This window comes from Dicentrarchus labrax, unplaced genomic scaffold (genome assembly GCF_905237075.1).
Source record: "Dicentrarchus labrax unplaced genomic scaffold, dlabrax2021, whole genome shotgun sequence".
NCBI lineage: Eukaryota > Metazoa > Chordata > Actinopteri > Moronidae > Dicentrarchus > Dicentrarchus labrax.
This window is the reverse complement of record NW_026136709.1, coordinates 21117292-21140828: the sequence shown is the minus strand read 5'-3', so window position 1 is coordinate 21140828 and position 23537 is coordinate 21117292. Positions and strand designations below refer to the sequence as shown.

The 23537-nt window shown below is 42.7% G+C and overlaps 1 protein-coding gene across 2 annotated transcripts in view; it reads left to right on the top strand.

Annotated features, from left to right (window-relative positions):
• drosha (drosha ribonuclease III) overlaps positions 1-23537 on the top strand; it is an 80929-nt gene that overhangs the window by 39459 nt on the left and 17933 nt on the right. The window contains exons 23-25 of one of the 2 annotated variants that reach the window (XM_051410513.1): positions 6469-6539; positions 14499-14543; positions 18391-18548. In XM_051410513.1, coding sequence (XP_051266473.1) covers positions 6469-6539; positions 14499-14543; positions 18391-18548 — 274 coding nt within the window. Of the gene's footprint in view, positions 1-6468; positions 6540-14498; positions 14544-18390; positions 18558-23537 lie in introns of both variants that reach the window. The other variant, XM_051410514.1, reaches the window with a different exon arrangement.

Genomic DNA, 23537 nt, shown 5'->3' with positions numbered 1-23537 from the left:
ATATACAAAAAACAAATACAGCCTCCCCGCTCTTACAAACACAACACAAAAATTAGTGGGGGGGGGTTCAATACTCTAGGTTTAGTGGAGGGCTGCTTTGCTGGACTTCACAGCAGCACGTAAGTATTTTTATTGCTAATGCTTTTATGCATAAATGAAATTCATCTGGTAACTTCACGTGCTTTGAATAAAATTGAATCTTCTAATAGTTGAATTCAGCCGTGTGTGTGCGTGTGCGTGCGTTAAGCTGTGTAAATAGCTGCAGTGGATCTCCCATTAGGCCCTGGAAACATTACACAGCTTTATTGATCTCAGGAGATGTGGTTTGACCTCTGGCTGGACAGGCAATCCCCCAGAGCCCTGCTCTGCTTTACCCACACCAAACACATACACAAGCTTGCTATTCATCTCGCTAGCAGTTCAGTGATAGAGTTTGTGCAGTGATTAGGACCCCGTGCTGGAAACCACACACACACACACACACACACACAGACACAGACAGAGGAATCTTTTGGTGGGGACAGTCTCCCTCTCTCCATCCAACCCCATGGGCAGCGCTAAGCTGAGCCTCACTCCTGGAGAGCTGCAGAGTCGGCAGCTTTCCGCGTCTTATCACCATCTTGATTGAACCAGTTCAGCCATCTCTGCGCTCCCCTGATGATAGATACAGAAAGTGGGTGGCTTTAAAGAGATCTTCTTCGCTTCCCTCCCCTTGCACCAAAACAGCAGTGTGCAACGAGCGCTGGGGAAAGTGCTGACTGGCACCATGGCCCCCTGTCGCCCCCGGGGGCCCCTTTCTTGTTACGGGTTCATTATCGGTAGAGACGAAGTCATAATCTATTCTGTCCCGTGGCTGTCGCCGCCTCATTGCTGCGCACATCCGAGCAAGGCAGCAAGGGCCACGACACCGGATGCCTCTTTTTCTTTTGCCCTTCTTCTTCCCTTGCTCCTCTTCTATGTCAAATTTCAACTTAATAAAAGTGATGAATAAACAGGGATGCTTTTATAAAGGAACCTGTGAGCAAACCGCTGTCAGAGAGCACCCTGTGGTGATGGGTTTTGGATTACTATCTCAAAAAATACTAACTCACCGCAGACACACATGCTGAGGGGCAAAACAGGCACGCATACACACAGATTTGAGACGCACAAAGTCACTTGCAATGAGAACAGCGTCTGATGTTGCCTCTCTTCTTTTGTCATCTTCATTTCAGTTTTTTTTTTTTTTTTTAGCTCAAACGCCTCCTTTAAGACCTTGTCGTTGAGCAGTCTATCTGTCTCCACCCTCTCCTGTCTCTGACTTACTCTTTATGTCCCTTTGCGTCTCTCTTCCATCTCTCTCTGTTCCCCCCCTGTGATCTAGAGTTTGGGTGTTATTAGGTGAAAGATGTGCCACGCAGATGATGAGTCATCCTGTCACTCTGTCATCTCCGCTCCCCCCCCCCCCCCCTCCTCCTCACCCTCCAGCCCTCCCAACTCTCTCACCGCACAGAGCATTTTCTCCTTACAAGACAAACTCAGATCGCTCACACGTGCCGTAGGATGGTACGGGGGGCATACAAACGCTGTCATTTCATCCTCGCGCAGGCCTCTCCGTCTGACAGAGACGTCAAACCACCACTTTCCCAAAAGCAGCAGGCACCACATCAACAGACATACACTTTTGCAGACGTGTCGCTGCCTTGTTGTCTGAAGGTACCGTCATTTTTTTATTTATTTATTTTTTTTAACACGCTTTTTCCTCCAGCGTGCACAGGCGTAGAATTCAAATGGTTCTCTTTCTGAAAGCTGTGATGGAATATGACATGCTCATAATATTTCCAAGGCCCTTGCAAGATAGCTTTAACGGCTTACTATGCATGTTTTCTGACCTTTGTTTTATTTGTTTCTTTGCCACAGTGACCGTTGAACCTGGGCTTTGTTGGAAATGGCAGATAATCTCCTGCTTTGCATGGGCAAAGCTTTCCCTCCATGGAGCCGAGAATGTGTCTATCTCCTAACCCTGAGGCAGGGCCATTCTCTTGCTCGAGACAGAGAGAGAAAGAAAGGGAAAGAACTGGAGAGAGAGGAAGAATGGAGGGAGAGCGGTAGAGGAATGGCAAGCAAAGGCATCTGCAATGCAAATGGGTGCCCTGCAACCCTGAATAATTCAAAGTGTTGAATGGAAATCTTGCTTTTCTGATCCCCTGTCATTAACTTCTGCCGGAGTGGGCCATTCTCATTTGGGCTCTTTTGGCCTGCACACCTCCCATTCTGTACCACTCCCTCCCCCCCCATCTCTCTCTCACCCTCTCCGTCTGTACTTTTGCTCTTGCCCACTTTACCTCTTCGTCTTTAGAAACCACTTTCTCCCTCCGCTTATTCATAGAAACTCTGCACGCCTGTTGCCCTCCCGTTTCCCTCTCAGGTCCTCTTCACTGATAAGCCACATCGCTTCCTTCCTACCGAACTGTTTGAAAAGAATTGAGAGGAGAAGAAAAGAGGCCCCACTCTGTTTTTATGGCCCTAATTTCCTTGTACAGTTGATCTGTGGATTATACGCTGCCAGCAGCCATGGGGGATACAGATGGTGAACCTTTGTGAGGGCCCTCTCTAAGCTCTTCCTATTAAAAGAACGGAGAGAAAGGATTATCTCTCACTTGCTGAATATCAGATTCATACACAATGCAGCCGGTGTATTCATTGAGCGAGTACTGCTCCCTTTGTTAATTGCTGCAATGGTACTGTAGCAGTGGTAGAGTTGGTTTGTTGCGCGCCCTCTTTTTTTTTTGTTTCTCCGTCTCACCCCCCCTCTCCAAGCCTCATTTTTGAAAAGTAAGATGTTTGATGTTACAATGCACTCAGCCAGCCTTTGTCGCTGCTGTGGTGAAAATTCTATTTTCCTGTTTTGCTTTCGTTTATTTTTTGCCTTTAATGTGTTGCTTTCTGTGTCCGTCTGCTGCTTCAGCCCCCATTGAGCTGAGAGGGAGCGGCTTAATATATTATTTGATGGATTAGAGCCTGAGCGTTTTTGAATAATTCATTCTAGGTTATTAATGTGACTGTCAGCCGCTGGTGTTTCATATGCCCCTGACTCTGGGTTTTTATTGGTCACTGAAAGCCCACAGACATTGGAATTCTATTCCTAAACATAACACTGTACAGTCGGCATAGCTGTCTGAATTAGACTTGTGACAGATGTGGAGATTCATTAGTGTGGCCTTCTCTCCCTATGACTGATATTCTCTACACAGTACTGGATGGAAACTTTGTTAGAGTTTGTACTCTGTGTTCTCTCTGACCTATATCGAATTTGCATGGTAAAGTTTTTATTTTATCCGTTTAGAGTTGGGCTCAGTTTAAAGGTAGGAAAACTACCAGATGCGTTAAGCTCAGGGTCTAACGAAAAGCAAAGATTGTAAAGAGCAGTGTATATAGGTAATCTACCTTGATACAATTTGAGTTTTAGTGAACTGAAGTTTGAGTTCTTAAAGACTGTGTTATTTCTGAAGTTGTTTATTTAAAATTGTAAGCAAAAACTCAAAAAGGGATTTGAAATAAAGCTGGGTTTTTGTTTACTGGATTCAGATTCAACCCAGTTTTCAATCCGTGTCATTAGGTTTTTTAGGAGCTGGTGAATCAATCAGATGTTCCTGGGAGTTGTCCAGTGCGCTCTCAAAGCCGGTGTCCTCACTGCAGTGGCAGTGATTCTTCATGCGCATATTCTGACACGTTTACCTCGCTCGTATGCTTCCTGTGTTTTGTGCTGGCTGCCCTGGCCTGGTCGACAACTGGGCTGAATGTGCCGGAGCTCTGAGACTGCAGACAGAGTGATTTGGCCTGGGCATGATGTTACTGCAAGATGAGGTGCAGAGAGATCCTAGCATGTAATTGCCAGGTGAGTTAGCTGGGCGCCTTTGTGGGTTGTGTGTATTCAGGGCGTAAGCTGCAACTTTGCAGGCTGATGGGGTGCATGGTGAAGCACAGATCTTCGTTTAATGATTGCGGCAAGTTGTGCGATTGATTGGATCGCTTTGGGGCACACTTTTTGCACGGACAGCCGCCTTGTCAAGAGTGTTCTCGCTAGAATTAGCTGCATATCTTGGTTTCTTAATCCACAGGCCCTTTGATTGACACCAAAGGTGTTGCTTTGAGATTTTTAATACCTTTATAAGTCTCTTGAGGCTCTCCTGGTTTTTTCCTCCCTCCCTGCTTTCCCCTCGCCTTCGCCTTCCTCTTGGAAGAAGTTTTGAAAATCTAATAAGAAGCCAAAACTTTGAGTTTCAACGACTTTGAGGCCTCCATTAGGGGAACTTTCCGAATCTGCTGTGTCATCATAACATGATGAAAACTGCCTTCCGGCCCCACCCACACCCCCCTAGCCTCAGTGTTCACACACATGAATACATTATGAGTGATAGTTGAAAGACATTCAAAACTTGGTCCTAGGAGGGAGTTCTTATCCTCCCACAGCTGGTCTCCAGAGGAAACATCTGTTACGTAGCAGCGTTTAAGACCGAGGTCCACATTATGGTAAAACCACAAATCTCAGGGCTGATGCTTAGTGGAAAACATCCTGTGAAGAACCGCTCCCCTCTCAAGAGCCTCCTGCGGTCAGCCTCAGTGAGACGCTCGCCCTGTCATGCCAAGATTACAGAGGCAGTGCTTACTGATACACATCTGCAAGGGGTTTAGTGGGATGCTGTGTTTGTGGCCGACTTCAAGAAGAGTTTAGTTTTATAGATATTGATTTATAGATACATTGTGTTTGGATTTTGGATGCCCATAAGCATTGCAGTAAATTAACGTTTTGTCTAAAACCCACCATGACTAGGGCTTTCCAAATTCACAAGCTCCTTTCATTATTTTACCACTCAACTAGATTTTCATATTAGTAAAGGGCCTCCAAATGAATGAGAGCCTGTTACTTGCCAAAGTGGCTGCTAGGGTGAGACAAAGTTGTCAGGCTTAATCAAATTTTACGAACATTTGGGCAATGGCTGGTAGTAATTTCCCACTCTGTTTAGAAGTAAAGGGCATGCAAGGCAGATAGAGTGGGTGTGCGTTTGTGTTTGTCTTTGTGCTAGGTGGTTTGTTTGTATTTTTTTATGGTTTCGGTTATGTAGGCTGCATCTCCTCTGTTTGTGTGTGTGTGTGTGTGTGTAAATGGCCTGTTAGCCATCTGAAAGCAGTTTCCCTCCCCAGATGATGAATCCCTCATATGTTTTTGATGTCGTCCGTGAAAGCAGTTTGCGCATTTAGACTTGCAACCGCACCGCGCCCCATTTCCACTGGCTCATTTATGCACATAATAAAAACCGCTGCACGATTGTATACCCAATTTGCCAGGTGGTTATTGCTTTCTAAATTGAATGAGCCACCCTAAGTGTGATGGTTGGAAGTTGTACGGAGCTTAAAGGCACCATGATAGTTCCACTGATTTTAGTAGAAACAGTAGAGGAGCAAAACAAGAAAACGCACAAAGGAGAGTTGACGTGTGCAAAGGAGAGCTGACTACTGCAACCGAATGAGCTGGAGATGTTTCATATCATTCCCATAGAGAGAGAAATCTGGGATACTTCTTGTTCTTTCTTTCTTGTTTTTTGCTTGCTGTGACAGCAGCTCTCTCTCTCTCTCTCTCTCTCTCTCTCTCTCTCTCTCTCTCTCTCTCTCTCTCTCTCTCTCTCTCTCTCTCTCTCTCTCTCTCGCAATTTGGGACCAATCCTCTGTCGAATATCTTTCTTTGTCCCTTCTCTTTTGTGTGTATGTATGTGTGTGTTGGTGTATGCACATGCTCTACAATTCAAGTAAGAGTCACCGCATTCTGCGTGTTGTGTGCCCGAGTTGTGTAGGCGAGTGACAAAGAGGATACTTTACTGTTGTCCACTCTGTCCATGAATAGGTTTGAGCAGTACATAAGTCTTTATGTTGGTTTGTACATGTTTTTTTTTCAGGTCTATTCATACCTTAGCATGTGAGACAGGCTCAGTCTGTCACTCTAAATTCTAGTTTGATGTTTATATGACCTTGGCTAGTTCCATTTCATTGTGGTGATGCAAACATCCCTTCCTCTCCTCCTCTTGCGCTCTGACAAGGGGGAGGTGGATCTGCACGGGAACCCCGAGGTCATTTCACCGCCAAAAAGCAATAAAAATGCACTCCTACTTTTAATAAAGCAATTATAACTCATTGCCGAGTTCAATTAATTTAAAGTTTTCCATTAGGAGAGAAGTCTGAAATTGCCTCAGAATTGCTAGAATTTTTTTTACACCAGCAATGCACTGGTGGAATGTCACGCATTTGACAGTTACTTTAAATTTGTATGGGTGGAGGTTGAGTACTGGTTTACCGTTTCATATGTTACAGAAAGTATTCTGCACAATTTACAGCAGATACTACGGACGGTTTGCACACTGCCTGATCAAACTTAATTGTATTGATCTGTTTTCATTCATACGTAGTTTCTCGTTTTTCTCTCTCCTTTTTCAGGTGCTGTGTATTTGGAAGGAGGCTTGGACGAGGCCCGGCAGCTCTTTGGTAGACTGCTTTTCAACACCGAGGTAACTAAATGTATTATTCAGCTCTAATTTGGTTTCTGCCCTTTGCCTCTCTGTTGTTTTATGAACAGGATGTGTATTTGCATGCGTACGTGTCTCTTTCTTTTTGTGGACGCTCACATCAGTGACAGAGATGAGCTGCGGCTACGCTAGACGAGATTTTCCTTTTTCGATCTGTGGAAGACATAACTAACGTTTCCACCAATCTGGTCTCTTTTATTTGTTCAAACCCACACACTGCGTGTTTGGCGAAGTACCACACATTGCACAATATTGAGGCCTTGCCAGTCTCAGAACCTGAGATCTCACATAATCTCGCTTTACCATGCAATACTTTTCACTAGCTGCTTATTGTGCGTATGCTGATATACACAAAGAACAACAATAAGACTGAGAAAAAAGAAAATCTGGATGAAGCCATAGCTTGGCTTGTATATTTTGCGAAATGAACGGGAGGTGTGGAACATTGTAGTTTGCCAGACTTGAGCAGGACACCTGCTATTGTTTGTGAGTGTGTGTGTGTGATCAGCAAGCATGAATAATTGATGATGAATCAGTATTTGCATTTATCTTGGCAAGAAATGTTATGAATCAATTAAATGACTTGCAGCACGTCTAGTATGTAGCAGCAGGCTCAGTTCTAATTGGGTATTGAGGGTGTTTGTCTCAGATTCAGTTAGTGACTCCCACACACTTCAGGACACATGGCGATCTACCAGACTTGTTTGATCAAAATTGGTAGTCTTTGAGAGACCTGATCAGAGGCTTTAGGGCTAAATCTTTGAAAACCTCACACCGCAGAACAGCTGGAGAAGCTTATCGTTATTGGCTTAACCCCTCCTGAAATGTGTTTTGCTGGAAATCTTCTCAACTTGACTGAAATACTTTCTATAGTTCTTTATGGTACAAAACCAACAATTGTTGTTTTAAATTTTATCTTTTTGTTTGCAGTTTTTAAACTTTAATGGACAAAGCATTTGGCCTCGATTTGTCTCCATGCGTGGTCAAATTTACTATGAGTCTTTTCGACTGTGTGACCAGCCATTGTGTTTGAGTGCTGACAGTGTAGAGTATTTGCTTCTGCGTGTGGAGCTGAAACGTCCTTGGTTCTGTTATAATGTAATCCTCTGGCCATGAAAGTTGACAGCAGTTATCATAAGTTATTGAGTTATCATGAACTTGAGGTCTTTATTTGTATGATGAGAGATTCCCTTATAAAGACAGACTTTTGGAGCTGCTGAACAGATATGGATAAAAAAAAAAAAAATCATTCATTGCAGTAACTTTATTCTAAAGAGCAGTACAGCATATGTTGAAGCAGACCGAGGATGGGGTATACCGCTCTCAAGACTTTGTCAAAACTGCTGTCAGCATATGAACAAAGAGAAACATGCACAAAAATATGTCTTCTAATGCAAAAGAAATGCATTGATACCCCGTGGCAAAAGAGGAACCAAAGTAGACGATGTGTATAATGTGAGATGCAGAATGTGATCTTAGATTAATGGGGAATAAGGTCCTTCAAGCTCAGGGATGCAGACAGGAGCTAAACCTTTCAACTTCAGTCATCAGAGAGATCTTAAAATCAATTCTAAAATCTAATGGGAGCATTGTAAAAGGATGGCCAAAATGCGGGATATGTGATCTATATTCCTTGTTCCACTTTAAAGTGTCTCCTAAGCATTTTCAAGCCGCTGGAGATGAGTGTGAGCTTTGCAGCTTATGTAATAAAACAAGGAATTAAATTGGTCAATACAAAAGTAATAAAAGCATAAAACTTTCTTAAGCTAAAAAGAAAAAATAACATGATTTAACAGCCCTTTGTACATGACCTTCAGTTTTTAATTAGAATAAAAACATCTTTCCTTTTTAAGATATTTCTTTATGTTTTTATTTACAACAAATGGTGCTTTTTTTTTGTCTGCTGAGCAAGGTAACATTCCATTTTTACCAGCTGACTTGACTAGTTGCTGCTCAGACAGGAATGCTCCAGATAACTGAAGACTGCCTTGTCTTCAGCACTGCCTGGAATTGGAATGACTCCTTGTTACACAGCTAACCAGTACTGTCTTCGATCTCTCACTGTGTTGCCCCTGTTTCGGATTCTCCCTAGGAGTTTGTCATGACACGGACTTTCTGTAAAAGGAAACACAAAAAGACAGCAAGAATCACAAGCACTGGTCATACCAGTGGAAACAAACAGGTTCCTGGTCACGTGCATTCTGCAGGTGGCATAAAACTAATCCACTCTGCTCCAGCCATACCCTCAAAATCAAAGCAAAGATGGACAATCCAGTCATGTCTGGCGTGGTATAGTTACAATAATAGTTCAATATAGTCCGAGTTGCACTGCGAAAAACCTTTTTCAGTGCACAACAATCGATAATAAAATCACAGCCATTAAATGCTGTCAATATGCTTAACTCTACTATAATGTTCAGACCACACAGTACAACTATGGATGCTGAGGGAACATATTGATTATGTTGTAAACCAAAGTTAAGTGATTTTAAACTTTGGTCTGAAACTTTTGAGACATGCAGAATAGGGATTGAAATAGTATGGCTTTGTCCCCCCCCCCCCGCTGAATTCTCCTGATGGCTGCTCTGTCATACAAAGCTGAGAGGAGACAGATGGACGCAGACCAGAAAGCCAAACACCAGCCGAGTGGTATGACGGGTGTGGGTGTGGGTGTGGGGAGTTGCAGGGCAGACCGGAGAAATGGACGGACAGAGGGAGAGAGAGAAATGTCTGTGGTCTGCAGAACCACTTTAGTCTTTCTGTATTTCTAGCTTAACACGTCAGAATGGGTCTTCACACAGCACATTACCAAACTAATGAGATGCTTTGCAAAACTGAAGGACTCTACATTTTCCTCTCACACCCTGGAAGGTTTGCTGCTCCTATTTGTCGGCACGGTATTCCGTTCACACATGGGCGATCAGTCCCAAACCCTCCTTTTCTCTCTGTAACAACAGGATGCTAGCTGGTGTCTCACTCTTGCTTCCTCTTGTTTTCTCCTTCTTTCTTTTCCATTCTTTTCCTCTCTGTAACACCCGAGGATGTCATTACCCCCACAGATGTTTCGCTCCAGTCCTCTTATGACAAGTCAACACAAAAGCTCCACAACTCCGGAGGTAGAATTTAGAATTGACTACCTAAAACAAAGCACGCATGTAATTTCCACCTCGAGACCTAGCCAGACAAATAGTGGCCCCAGTTTTTTCCTCTCCGTCTCTCTCTGTTATTCTTCTGTTATTCCCTAATTGGTATGGCATTCATGGCTGGAGCGCAACAGTTATTTCCATCCACTTGTTTTCCTCTCAACACATCACCTTTGCTGGCACTGGTTCCCAAACAACAGGGCTCTTGCAGAGGATGGAATCTAGCTTCATTGCACACAGACGCCCGGAGGAAACAATAGATGCTAATTTGCTAATGACATTACTGTGGAGGTTATTAAAGCATCAGCAGAGAGGCAGGAAGCATCTTCTTCAGGGGGAGCAGCTCGATTGCTCCCAACCTGGACTGCAGTGAAATAATGCTGGGGAAAAGATGTTGATGCCACTGTGCTGTCCTGAGGGAAGTGCCTCTTTTGAGGAGCAATCACCATAATGATGATCTCACTAGTTGCCCATGGGCCAATCTGTTGGCTTTTATTAACACCACCGCAGAAGCACACACACTCAAACACCAAATGGAACAAAGGTTGCTGTGACAACTGAGGTGGTCACCATGGCACTGTGATGGTCGCTTTTTGGTAGTACAGCATCTCAGCCGTCTTCCTAGCACCCTCATTTCTGGGTGCAGTGCCAAAAAAAAAAAGGGTTTTAGAGCAGCTTGCTTTCAACTGCCTCAAGCAGACATAGCATAAACAGTCTGAATCTTTCAAGCCTTTCTCCTTATTGTGATAATGTTAACAGTGCTGGTATGTATTCTGAATTGAACGGGTTTTGAAAAAAAAAAAAAAAAAATGCTAGTCAATCAGGTTTTAACTGTATTTGATAATGATGACTTGCTATCATAGTCTTATGGTCTCTTGGTACACCAGTAGAGTGTGCTAGGCTTACATGCTCATACGGGGGAAAGGCTGGCTGACAACTCCCACCATACTAAGGCCACCTCACTGGCGTGCAACAACAGTAACTCCTGTCTCCGTTAGGCAGATTCAAACTAGTCCTCTCTGCGTAAAAGCGGATCATTCACTTGTGTTCCTTTCTTGGATATAAGTGAGGGTAAGAATGTTTTTAAGAGAGTTTTATTTTCTTCTCTTACATGAACCACAAACATACACTCGACATCCCTTTTCACCCAGCCAGTCTTCACTCCTTCGGCATGTCGATGTCCCTGCCTGTTGATATCTGTACTATGTTTTTTGGCTTTGTGTGACAGCTACATTTCCAGTGTTTGAATGGGGGAGCGTGTGTCTTCTCCACTGTGTCCTTGGTTTGGTGATAGCTTTGAGAACAACTGCATGTGCATATTCACAGACCTTTTTCTATTCACATACACTGTTCTGCCCACACTCACTGGAACTATAATGTTGTGCTCTTCACCATAAATTGCATGATAGACTTCACCAAAGAGTCGACATTAGTTTTCCCGTACTGGAAGATCACCTTGACCATTCACTGACAGAAGCCTCCGTTTTGGACTTAGGGCTGCTTTTATGTTGGTATTGATCAGCGACGCTATCTGTTATCGATTTCTCTGCTGCACTACTACGTTTGATGGATTGATTGGCAGCCCGTAGCTAGAGACCAATTTGTCAAGGAGCATTGGACCTTGTCAGAGAAGAGCACCATTATGTCCCAATCATGGATAGCCAACAATCCCAGGGGTGTGTGGGGGTAGAGAGAGAGAGAGAGAGAGAGAGAGAGTGTGTCCATATGTGTGTGGGTAGAGGTTATAGTTGTGTTGCCTATTCACGGTTGGCTTGTGGCCCCTGAGTACGTGCAAGACTGAGCCTGTGTCTCGACTCCCCCGTGGGTTATAGCAGCGCTGATTAAAGCCCACCTTAAAGTGGAGATCATAGGCAGTTTCACCAAGTTGCTTTTCATTTTGCTTTTAATTTCAACTGTCATTATGGGTAGGCCGTTGACATTCAAATAAACATGTTTGCATATGTTTTTTTTTTTTTTCCTTTTTCTTTCTGTTTGTTGCACAAGAGCTCCATCCTCCAAATGGCTGTGATTCAGCTGCTGCACATGATGATTTGTGCCCCCAGTAATTATACCTTCCTCGTGCTGGGAGAGAGAGAGAGAGAGTAGGGAGAAAAAAACCTGTTGTTATTCTTAAATCCCCACTCGATGCTGGCTTAATCATTGTCTGCCTTGTCTTTGGAATGGCTGTAATTGAAACATTAGCTGTTCGGGTCTATATACAGCATGTGGGCGGATCGCGTGCGCCCTGTGGACGGTTTTTAATCATAAGCCTCGATCACAAGCCGAAGCAACTTGTGTGTACTTCACTTCTTCTTTGTTTGTTGTTTTCTTTCTTGTTCTCTGTTCTCTTCTTCTTTTTCTGCACGTTTCTTGCATTTTAGCTGCATCCCTCTCGTGTGTTTTACGGCCGTTTGTGCAGCTGTAAAATCACTATGTCAAAAGCAAGCGATCCATTAGCCCGTGCTATTGACTTTCCTTTAAGCGATGCCATCCTCCACAGCCAACAACCCATGTTGTATTCACAAGCAGGCTCCGTGTTGACTTGATACCTGCTATGTACTTAGTGCTTTTCAACTCCAGTCCCGGGCTAAGAGACAGGCAACCATAAGGAAGCATTTCCTCAAATGTATTGACCACTTTCATGAATTTTTCATTAGTCGCTCAAGGCGATGGGTTGCCAGCTGTGGGTGGGTTGAGAAGATGAGGCGCCCATTCGATGCTGCTGACCCCACACACACACACACACACATACACACACACATACACCCATGGGCTAGCACCACGTTTTAAAGGTTTATCTCCTTAAACCTTTTAAACACCTGAGTGATACTATACTTTAGAGGCCCTCGCCACATCTCTATCACCGCTATGACTCACCCAACATTAGACCCCAGGCCCAAAACTGCTTCTGACTGGCGTTGTCCTTGGCAACAACTTGAGCCACAGCTTATTCTCTCTCTCTCACTCTCTCACTCTCTCTCTCTCTCTCTCTCTCTCTCTCTCTCTCTCTCACTCTCTCTCACTCTCTCTCTCTCTCTCTCTCTCTCTCTCTCTCTCTCTCTCTCTCTCTCTCTCTCTCTCTCTCTCTGTGTTTCTGAGCCCCTGTCTCCCTACCATTCGATCTTGTCTGGTAACTTCAGAGCAGGGTTGAGGAAACATGTTGATCTTGCACATATTTCTCTCCACAGGCAGGGGAGGCACGAGTCCAGCACTGTCAATGCGTGTCTCCAGAGACAACACACCTCTCAAAGCCAAATCCCACCAACCCTCCAACCGCGACACCCCTCGCCTTCCGCTCAAATCCACATCCTCACCCCCCACCTCACTCCCCAGTGGGTGGTCGATATACAGCTCCCTCGGTCTGAAAATGAGATGCTGACTCATTTGCTGTTATTTCACCACCCCCTTTTGGGGTTGCTGATGGCACATGAAAGCACTTGGCCTAAGTAATGAGTGTCCCCAACATAGAGCCATCTGTGGAGCATCGTCACAATCTCCAGTTTTTTAGTCCACTACAGAATAATAAATTATTCAACTTCATTAAGTGTTAAATTGATTCTTAAAGTTGTGAAAGAGAGCTGCTGCCTGCCTCTGATATGATGAATTCTGTTGCTGTATTACCAATCAATCTAATGTGTGAGGGGTTGCTCAGAGTAACAAACCCACACAGATTTATGACCCAACTCTTCAGTTCTCCTCAGCTCAACAAAGCGTTTTAGCATCTTTCGGGCCCATTGTTTCGGGCTTACGACGGCAACTTTGTTTTGATTCGCTCTCACCACCCATTTCCAACCACAACGGGCAGGAAAAACGCTCTGATACATTACACTACCTGCTCATCACCTAATGGCAGTGAGAAAAAGTTTTCACCTAGCTAGTGAAGATAGTGGAGTATTTGGCTGCAAAAGAGCCAGATATTTCCCCCAGGAGTTGGCACAAAGCGAAATAGAGCCATTACTGAGCTCATGTCCCTCGGTGTTTCCAGAAACATCACCCCAAATAAATGCTAACGCGGCTCCATATAGATGTTTAGTTAAATACAATTTCCAACTGTAGGGTAATAATATGCCAGTATTGTGTCTACAGCTTGTTTCACTGACCACAGGTGGCCCAAAAAAAAAATCAATGAATGCGGCTTTAATAAATGTTTAACCAGGACAAGCATAGTTAACAGAGACCAAGGGAGCTATGCTCCTCGTTAACTATACAGATCATTTCAACAGTATTTTATCCTGTGCAATTTACAGCTGGTGACTCTAATAGACAACACATTCCCCAGCTCATTATTCTCCACATCTGTACAAATCATTTGTGTAGGTGACAGAAATATTACCTGTAGCTCACACTGTTAAGCTTCTGTGCTCTGGTTCTCTTAACTTATTTAAGCTTTTCAGGTTTTCTCTTTTTATACTGTATGTACTGGACACAATTAGAACTTCTTTAACAAATCCACCTTTTTTCTACGTTTTTTCTTTTGGAGGTGGGACCTTTAATTATTTGTGGAGAAAACACATATTTGGGGCTGTAATTGCCACCTAGGGAGGGAGGGGGAGTTACCCATAGCATGTGTAGTTTTAAAATCAGACTGGCATAGATAATTATATCCTTTATCTTTAACATTACACTACATACTTTTTATAAAATATTTTTTTCTCTTTTGTAATTTCTAATTGTTTCCTAGGCAACTGTAACTGTATAGTTTGAATGTTTTTTTTTTTTTTTTTTTTACTTGTATGACTCTGTAATCTCTCCTCTGACTGCTCGTCTCTCTCCCCCCCCTCCTTTTCTCTTTTTGCAGAACCTACGAGATGTCTGGCTCAACTTCCCACCACACCCCCTGCAGGTTGGTTGAGATAGGTTTTATTATTGATGTTTATTTTGGCTAGGTGCCTCTCATTAAAACTCACCTCACCCCCAAGACACAAAAGCGCTCTCCCATCTTTGAAGTTTTCCAGCATGAATGTATGTTTTTTCGTGTGTGTGTGTGTGTGTGTGTGTGTGTGTGTGTGTGTGTGTGTGTGTGTGTGTGTGTGTGTGTGTGTGTGTGTGTGTGTGTGTGTGTGTGTGTGTGTGTGTGTGTGTGAGGTGGGCAAGCTGTTAGTTATTTTGCCTGAGGCTGACTTAGTTCTTTATAGCTGTCACAAGGCACCCAGTAGCCTTCCACTAGTCTCCATTGTTCTGCTCATGTGTCTCAATGCTCTCCATTTTGGTCGGGACCCTAATCCGCTTTTTCATTGACTCACTCTCTCTTCTCTCACCGCCGTACCATTTTCCCCTTCTCCTTCATCATACTTTTGCAGTCACTCTTTCTGTCTACACTCTCTCTCTCTCTCTCTCTCTCTCTCTCTCTCTCTCTCTCTCTCTCTCTCTCTCTCTCTCTCTCTCTCTCTGTTCTGCCGTTCTTTGCTTTGCACGATCTGCCCAGAAACATTGAACATGTCAACAGTGTTTGTTTGAAATTAGGATTTGGAAGAAGAGATCAAAGATGCCATAACAGGATTACAGTCCCGAATCACATGGGGCCTCCAGGGACCGTCAGGCATCCTTCTCTCTGATGTGTTTGTGTGGAGAAAGCGTTTCTTTGTGTGTATGCCGAGACTCGTCTTTAAGCAGTTTATTCTCTTCATCTCCCTGCGTATGCATGTTGCCGCGTTTTATATGTAAATTTTTGCATACGTTTTGCCCAAAAATAACTCTACGTTTATGTTTACAACTGTATTTATACGTATAAAACCAAACATATATACAGTATATATGTTTGTTTCTGTGTATATACTGTATAACCTCATCTTTGCCTCCTCACCCCTTGTATATTTCATCATCAAATGCTGAAGATCCATAGAGCACCTGGATGTTGAGTGCTCAGAATAAATTCATTGTATCCAGCAGTCTGTTTTCCTGGTGAGTTGCACAGCGGAGGCCCCAGCGGCGGGCACCGTGGTCAGGGTGGAGCCCCGGGGTCAGCCCTACAACAGCTCCGTGGTGCGAGGGGAACCTCCGCAGTGTGCTGCATGAGTAGTCATTAGCCGCTTCAGAGCTGTGTCCTCATTACCACACACTGCGCGTGGCTGAGGTTTCCTCTGGGTGGTCCCCTACCAGTGGGGTAACGCCTGTTAAAATTGTGCCAACCTCTTGGTAGCTTGATAGCATCCTGACCTTTTTAGTCTTGAGATTATATAATCTAAGCAGGGTAAAACGTCTTTCCTGTCATTATTTATTTATTTGTTCTATACTTGATGAAGGCCCCTTGGAGTTGAGCCTAGAACATTTATGCCCAAACTTGTTGCTGAGCGGTAACAAGGTGTGACTCCCCTCCACTGCCCACCAAGACGAGGATGACAAAACAGGTGAAAGAGGAGCTGACTTAATGAGATTTGAGTGGATGGCAATGGCAGCCCGCCATGGCGTGGGTAATTGTGCGTACACCCGACTTTGGCATACACGCATACATTAGCCTTGCCACCGACGTGCCCTACAGAGCGCAGTAGAATGCTTCGAGGCACATCTTTATGTCTTTCGTGTTCGCTCGATACGCGCCAGCGCATCATCACCCACAGCTCTCCACAATAATTTGCCAGAACGTCATTTACGTTGAGTCTGGATTTCAAAATTTTTCCTTTGGTTTATTGGGGAGATACATAAGTATCAGGATTTTTTTTGGGCCTCAAAAGACCTCGGCTCTGATTCTGCTCTCTGCCTGGACTGAGCTGAAAGTGATGCTTTGAAGCGATTTCAAAAGTGTTTTTTTTTTTTTTTCTTTTTCATAACTGCTGTTGATTTTTTTTATTTTTTTTTTCCTCCTCTCTTCACTTCGTTTGAAGCCTTGCTGCTGGCCATTCCCCCTGAAGGATAGCTAGTGCCTATGAGTGCTGAACTCGTCAGATGCCGTTAGTTGTGATGCATGACATTTAAACGCCTTTCGTTAATTAACAGAGGGAAAAAAGGCTGAAATGAAATGTTTCTTAGGACATATTGGAAGACGGAACCATGACATTACTGGCGGCACTCCAATTAAAATACTGAGTTTAAAAATACATCTCTGCTCTACGCACTGGCTTGACATTGGAGAATTTGAGAAAGCTGTTTACTTGTCATTCCTTCATGAAAACACAAGAAGATGCTGTAAAATCAAGAACGTGTCCATCTTTCCGTGGATAGACTTGAACATGTTTGTTTGTGAGGTACTTTATAGTGTACAGCTAAATGAAGCAAACTAAAAAGGTCCATTGAATTTGCTTTAGTTCCCTTTGAATGTCCACATAAAATTATGTGACTAAATATATTCTGTTTTCTTTGCAGAAGATGTCTTTGGTCAAGCTTACAGTTGTACCACGCAGAGACCAATTAGATGTTTCTTGCAGCCTAATTAATGCACCCATAAGGATATCTCTTGATTCAACAAACATGCATGCATATATTTTCTTTGCATATCTTTTCTTTTTCTAATGTTCACAGACATGAGCAAATGCTGTAAAGCAAGCAGCTTGTTTTGCTGAAACCCAGTCTACCTCAGAACAGCCCTGAAGCTAATGTTAAGAGCACAATCTGCAGCAATTTTCTCAACCAAAAAGGAAACTACTCTTTCAAGACTTATCAAAGTCATAAGCATGATTTTCTGATATAGCCCTCTTCAGAGCAAACGAGGAAACTTGCAGAACGACTGAGTCACCACAGATATTAATTGACCGTCTGAATCACCAGATTTAGAGAGGGAGAAAAATGCGGGCTGTTTGACTTAAAACTTAATGACGAAGAGATTCCATCTGCTGCAGATCATCGGAGTTTGTTTTGAGGCGGAGTAAAAACACACACTCTAAACAGCCCCTCAAGCAGCGCATACTGTAGAGGTTCATTTCATTTAAGGAATTTATTTGACACTCTTATGCGTAACGACTTCATTGAGAAAGTCTTTTTTTTTTTGTCTGATTCGAGGATGCTTGAAGCGGTCACGCTGGTTGTTACTGGGCACATATTTGCTATTTTGAGATTTGAAGTTGTGTCCTTCACAGTTTCCTCTCCTTTTGGTTTAATTCTGTCAAAGATGAATACTCATAACATCCTTGCCATAACATCCTATCACCATTAAAAAAAAAAATATGATTAGGCCCTGAACACAGACGAGATATTATACATCAAATTAAACAAAAACATTCAAATATTACTTTACTATATTGCAGCAAAGACTGTAGTGTTATATTTTATTAAATTAAAGTAGTGATTTGCATTTTTATCTGTCGTATGTATTACATGCCATTGCAAAAAAGTCATGTTAAAAATAAGCAAATTGTTTATTTCTACTCATGGCCAAAAGTATGAGGACATCCAAACAGTACTCTACTACAGCTACAAGGACATTAGTGGTGGACATTGGTCACTGCTTGGCTTGTATTCGGTGTTCCAGTTTATCCCAAAGGTGCTGGGTTGGGTTGAGGTCATGGCTCTGTGCAGGCCAGACAAGTTCTTTGACAAACATTTTCCCTTATGGACCTGGCTTTGAGCACAGTGGCATTGTCATGTTGAAATAGGAGCATGCCTTCACCAAACTGTTACCACAAAAAAGGAAGAACACTATTGTTGAAAATATAATTGAATGCTGTTGCTTGTACCCTAACATAAATAATAAAAAATACCCCTAGACTGCTGAAGATAATACAAAACCCTCTTTTGTTCCATTGTTTCTCCGTGTGCAGGTCCAGGAGCCCCAGACAGACAGGCAGCTGATCGAGACGTCTCCTGTCCTCCAGAAACTGACCAGCTTCGAGGACTCTATTGGAGTTTTGTTCACGCATGTGCGTCTTCTGGCCAGAGCCTTCACCTTGAGGACTGTGGGCTTCAACCACCTCACCCTGTAAGTACGGTCAGTGTTTGTTTGTTGATAATGGAGTTACAGCCAATTAAAATGCAAAGTGAGGCACAAGTCGGCCAGATGTAATTTGCAGGGATGCTGCAGAACTAGCCAGACTTTGTCTGTTGTTCCCTTCAGAGGTGATGAGCCACGATGCATTATAATATATAATATGATCGGAGATGCTGGGAGTTTTATCATACGTCGAGCATTTTAAATTGTTGTGTCTGCTGTGAATGCGGCAGCCTCCTCCTCCCACATCATCATTATGTTTACCCCCTGCAGCTTATACATTTTCTGGCAGTCACTAAGACTGCCTTTATAACAAGTGATGTCATGTTCAGAATACCTTAGTAAAAGATAGCCCCTTTCACTAGTTTTTTGGCCCAGTGCCTAATCCAGTGGGATGTGTAGTGTGCTTGTACCCGTGAGGCCATAACCCGAATGCCTCATGGGAAATGGGGTTTTGATTCACTGAGTTGTCCAAGGCTGAAGGTTTAAAATTGATCTTTTTCATTCATTGCAGCCACATCTCTTATCTGACAGATTATTTTCTCTCATTGAGACGCTTCAGTACAGCTCGTGAACTCCTGGATTCTCGCTTAAATTATAGTTTTTTTCATGTATTTTAAAGGTCCATTGTGTAGGATTTCAGACAATCTATTGATAGAACATGGAAGTGTGAAATATAGTATTAATTTATCATCATATGGAAGTGTGAAATATAGTATTAATTTATCATCATATCATTTTTCATTGGTTTTTAATCAACTGAATATAAGAATTGTTTTTTCTTTACCTTAGAATGAGCCTCATTTTCTATATCCACCATGTTGAACAGTCATGTTTCTACAGTCTCCCAGACAAACCAAACACTGGCTCTAGATACAGTATATAAGGCCTTTTGTGTTTATGGTGAGTCTTGTGACTCCAGTAGTTTCTCACACACACTTGGAAGTGGAGGCTAAGGGCGAGGGGTATTCAGGGGTTGGTTACAATCTGCATTCTTATCACTGGACGCCACTAAATCCTGCGCACTGGACCTTTTTTTCATTTCGACCACACTATATACTATACACAATCCTGCAGTATGCTCTGTTTGGAGAGATATGCATGTGGGTTTTGGGTTGATTTTCTCTCGTTAATCGCAACGTTTCACAGTGATGCTGAGGTGATTTAAGCACTGACATTGAAAGTTTTTTTTTTTCCTCTCAGCTTTCCACCATGACATTTCTTCAATACCCAGTAAAGTTGCAAGCTTCTACAGAGATGACTTAAAATTGATCGGAGAGAAAGCAACTTGGTCTGCTCATAACAAATATGTCATCATTGTTTGGTGACAGTGTAACCTTGCTTGTTCATTGACAGAATGCAAGTGTGGGAAGATTGCTATTTTCATATGAAAATGTATTACCTAATGAGACTGTTCACTCCAATTTGAGGTGTTTCTGAGTATCAGAGGGCTATTTGCAATGGAAGCTTAACTCACTTCTGAGCTTTACAACATAACACAATAGTGAGTTTGACAGCTAAAGCAAATTAGCCTTGGCAGCATACCTCTGATATCTTATTGGCAGGCTGCACTCTGTAATTGCTTGCTTAGGTTTGCCACAAGGACATTGCTCTGTATGTGAGTGTGGGTCCGTGGACGTGTGTGTGTGTGTGTGTATCATGTACACACATTCACACATACAGTACACTGCTGTGTATCTTCTAATCCATCACTTAAATGTCAAACCTCTCCCCACTCATGGTCAGTGAAGTCGATTAGAGGTCTAGAGGTTTGCCTCCCACTGAGCTTTACTTTGAGGACTTTCCAACTCAAGGTTGATACCAATGTTATTCTGTAACTTGGTGGCATCACATCCAATAGCTTAACTTACTATATGTAAGGTTGAAGTTTAACTCGCAGTATTTTATTGTTATTTTTCCTGGAGCAAAAAGGAAAGAATTCCTATATTTTCAGGGTAATTTATGTTCATTAGCTCATTAGTGGCCAAAGGCAGGTTGACCTAAATAGAGCCGACTGACTTGAAAGCTGGAACTGAGCAACGGCTGCCCATGAGGACCAAAGGTTATACCAAAGTAGGTCATGCTGTCGTAATGGAGAGAAGAACGAGGTCAGGGAACGCAAAGGAAGGTTCAGACAATAAGGTAGGCAGCAGATGAGGAGACAGGACCCGCGTTGGCCTTTGGCCTATCACTTTATGCAGAAATAGAGGACAAACTGACCTATGAGAAGACAGCACACGAATAAAGTATGGGAAATGACCCTGTTGAGAGGCGGTAGAGACTGGAGGCTACCGTCAGACAACAGAAATGGAGAGCTGTGGCCCCAAGGCGCTTGGCTTCCTATCTCCTCTCACAGCGGAAGAGCTGGGTGTTGCAAGAATTTCACTGTTGGTGAAAAAAGGATACAACTCTCTTCAAGTTCAGTATTTGTTAAATGAAAGTACATTTCACTGTGCGGCTTGCACAGAGTCGAAAGCTAAAGTAAGTCAGTAAATGAAATGTTTCTGGACCTTGCAATGTTAGAAAGCTTGATTTTCAAAAACAATTACATAAACAAAGCGCGGTATCACCAGTGTAGCTCACGGGCCTCGTTGCTGCTTCATTCTCAAACATCACTGCAGATTATCTCTACCGCCATCATTTAGCAACTAGTTTCAGTTGGAAAATGTTTAATGATGATGATTCCTAAATAAAATAAGTGCCACTTGGTTAGGTAATTCCTATATTTTCAGTTACAATTTGGCTTAATTACAATAAAGTACAATAAGGCGAACAGTGCTAAAATATATATATTTCACCTAGTTTGCTAATTGAGCAAAGAAAATATAACTTTTAACATTAGGTAGTTCATATAAATAGTTTGTCTATAACAATTTCATTTCATCCATTCTGTAACTTTAAAGCCAAGGCAATATTTTTCCTCTGCAGCAAAAATACACTTCAGTATAATGAAATCTCAGGATCTCTTTTAGAAAGATCGCACTAAACGGAAAATGAATGAAGTACCATTTTGAATTCATATTGATCTTTTGATGTAGTGAAATTTATTCTCATACCATACGTTACGAACAGATTCCTCTTCTATTGTCACTGAGTGTTTGATTCCAAAGCCACAGCTCCACTTGCCCCCCAGTAACACTTTGTAGAAAGTAGCTGCAGATTACACATTTGAACCTTAGACAAGCATGCACACGTGAAACAAGAACGTTATTTCCCTAAGAACCGAGAGGAAAAATGGCCTTAAAAAATGGAGTGCTGCCCTCTTTTGGAGCGGGCAGCCTGTCGCCGCCTCTTCAGAGGGGCTGTTAAAGGTATTTTAGATCAAAGTCAAAGGCGAATAAAGACCTCGGCTCCACACTTTACTTCAATTTCCCCCACCTTACTGGAGCATTGTGCCTCTGCTGTTGAAGTGAATAAGGGACGGCTCTTTGTGACGCTTCACACAGCGACGCATTCCTCTTTGACCCGCTCTATCTCTCCTTTTCCTCCCTCCATCTCTTCTCTATTTTCCTTTTGGTCTCTCACTGTCACTCCACTGTTCCCTTTCTCGCTCTGCCTCCTATTGGACATGAAATTAGCTCACAGTACACCTTCTCAATCTCTTTCCTCCCAGCATACACTCTCTGGCATCTGCACATGTACAGTACTGAAGTGCAGGATGAACAGGGAGTTCTCTCGGCCTCCCACTGGCCTTTATTACCCAACCTCATCCCAGCCTCCGCTCTTCTCGCTCTCATGTGTTGTGGCAGAGCCTTTTCATTAAGAAGCTCTGTGATTATTTTTAATGTTGGGAGTGTGCATCAGGCAGTGTCCCTTCCCTCCTAATGACGCTCAGTTCTGGACCTTAAAGTGAAATAGAAAAAGTAGCATTTTAAGTTCTTACTTCTCCTGTGTCCCTGCATTAACTGCTCTGCTATCCTCGCCTTTATTTCCTTGTAATAAGCATTTAAATATTCAATTGGGATATGACCCTCCAGCCAACCCTTCCTATTATATAAAACTACACTTGACTAGTGCTAGATCAGTCGATAAATTGATTAGTCAATCAATCAACATTGATGTTGGTAATCAATTGTTTGTAATTTATTTAAACATGTTGTCTCTTTAAATGAAGATTTACCTAATATATTATATTTTTGTCATCAGTATCATGGGTCTGTATATGTGTTTGGATGGCAGTTGGCAGAAAGTTTTTGTACACTTCCCAAAGTGCTGTTGTTGTGGTTTAAATGACGAGAATTTATTCATTTTTCCCCCCTCCTCTTACGCCTTATTATACAACAATGTGGGTGAAGAGAAGTGATGATGGAAGCAAGAGTCCTCTATCAGGGAAAAAGTTTGGGGGAGGGGGGTGGGGGATCCTCCTCAGAATCAGTGTTCTTTAAAGACTCCATGATTGCTAAGTTTTATATAATAAGAGCTCAAACAGTCAACAGATGAGTTGATTGAAAGAAAGGTTATTGAGTCTTTTCTTAAAGATCCCCTCTAGACATGTATTAAGACACATACAAATAGAGCCATTTTTTTCCTTCCCTTCGAGGTCTATCCTACTTCACTGTAAAGTCCATTAGTGTGTGTGCACTGGCAGCTTTGGGTTTCTACATCAAACTTGTATAAGCTGCATGCGGAAATACTGGATATTTTTGAGTGGAGTAAATTCCGGTTTCTTACATGTGAACATTCACTGCTCCCACCTTCTCAGGGGAGAGTGAGAATTAGCTGTTTTTCTCTGTTTTATATAATTGTAAATCGAATTTCTTTAGGTTTTAAAATGTTGCAAAAAAAAAAAACTTAAATTAACTTAAATTCTTTTATATACTAAACATTTAGGCCACAGAAACCATAATGAAGATCTTAATTGATAACCAAAATAACTGACCATTGCAGCCCTGCTGAAGACGCTCTGCCGTTTCATTGAGCCTTTAACACACTTTGGATTTTCTGCGGCCCATAAAAGGAAGAGAGGGCAGAAATCGGACA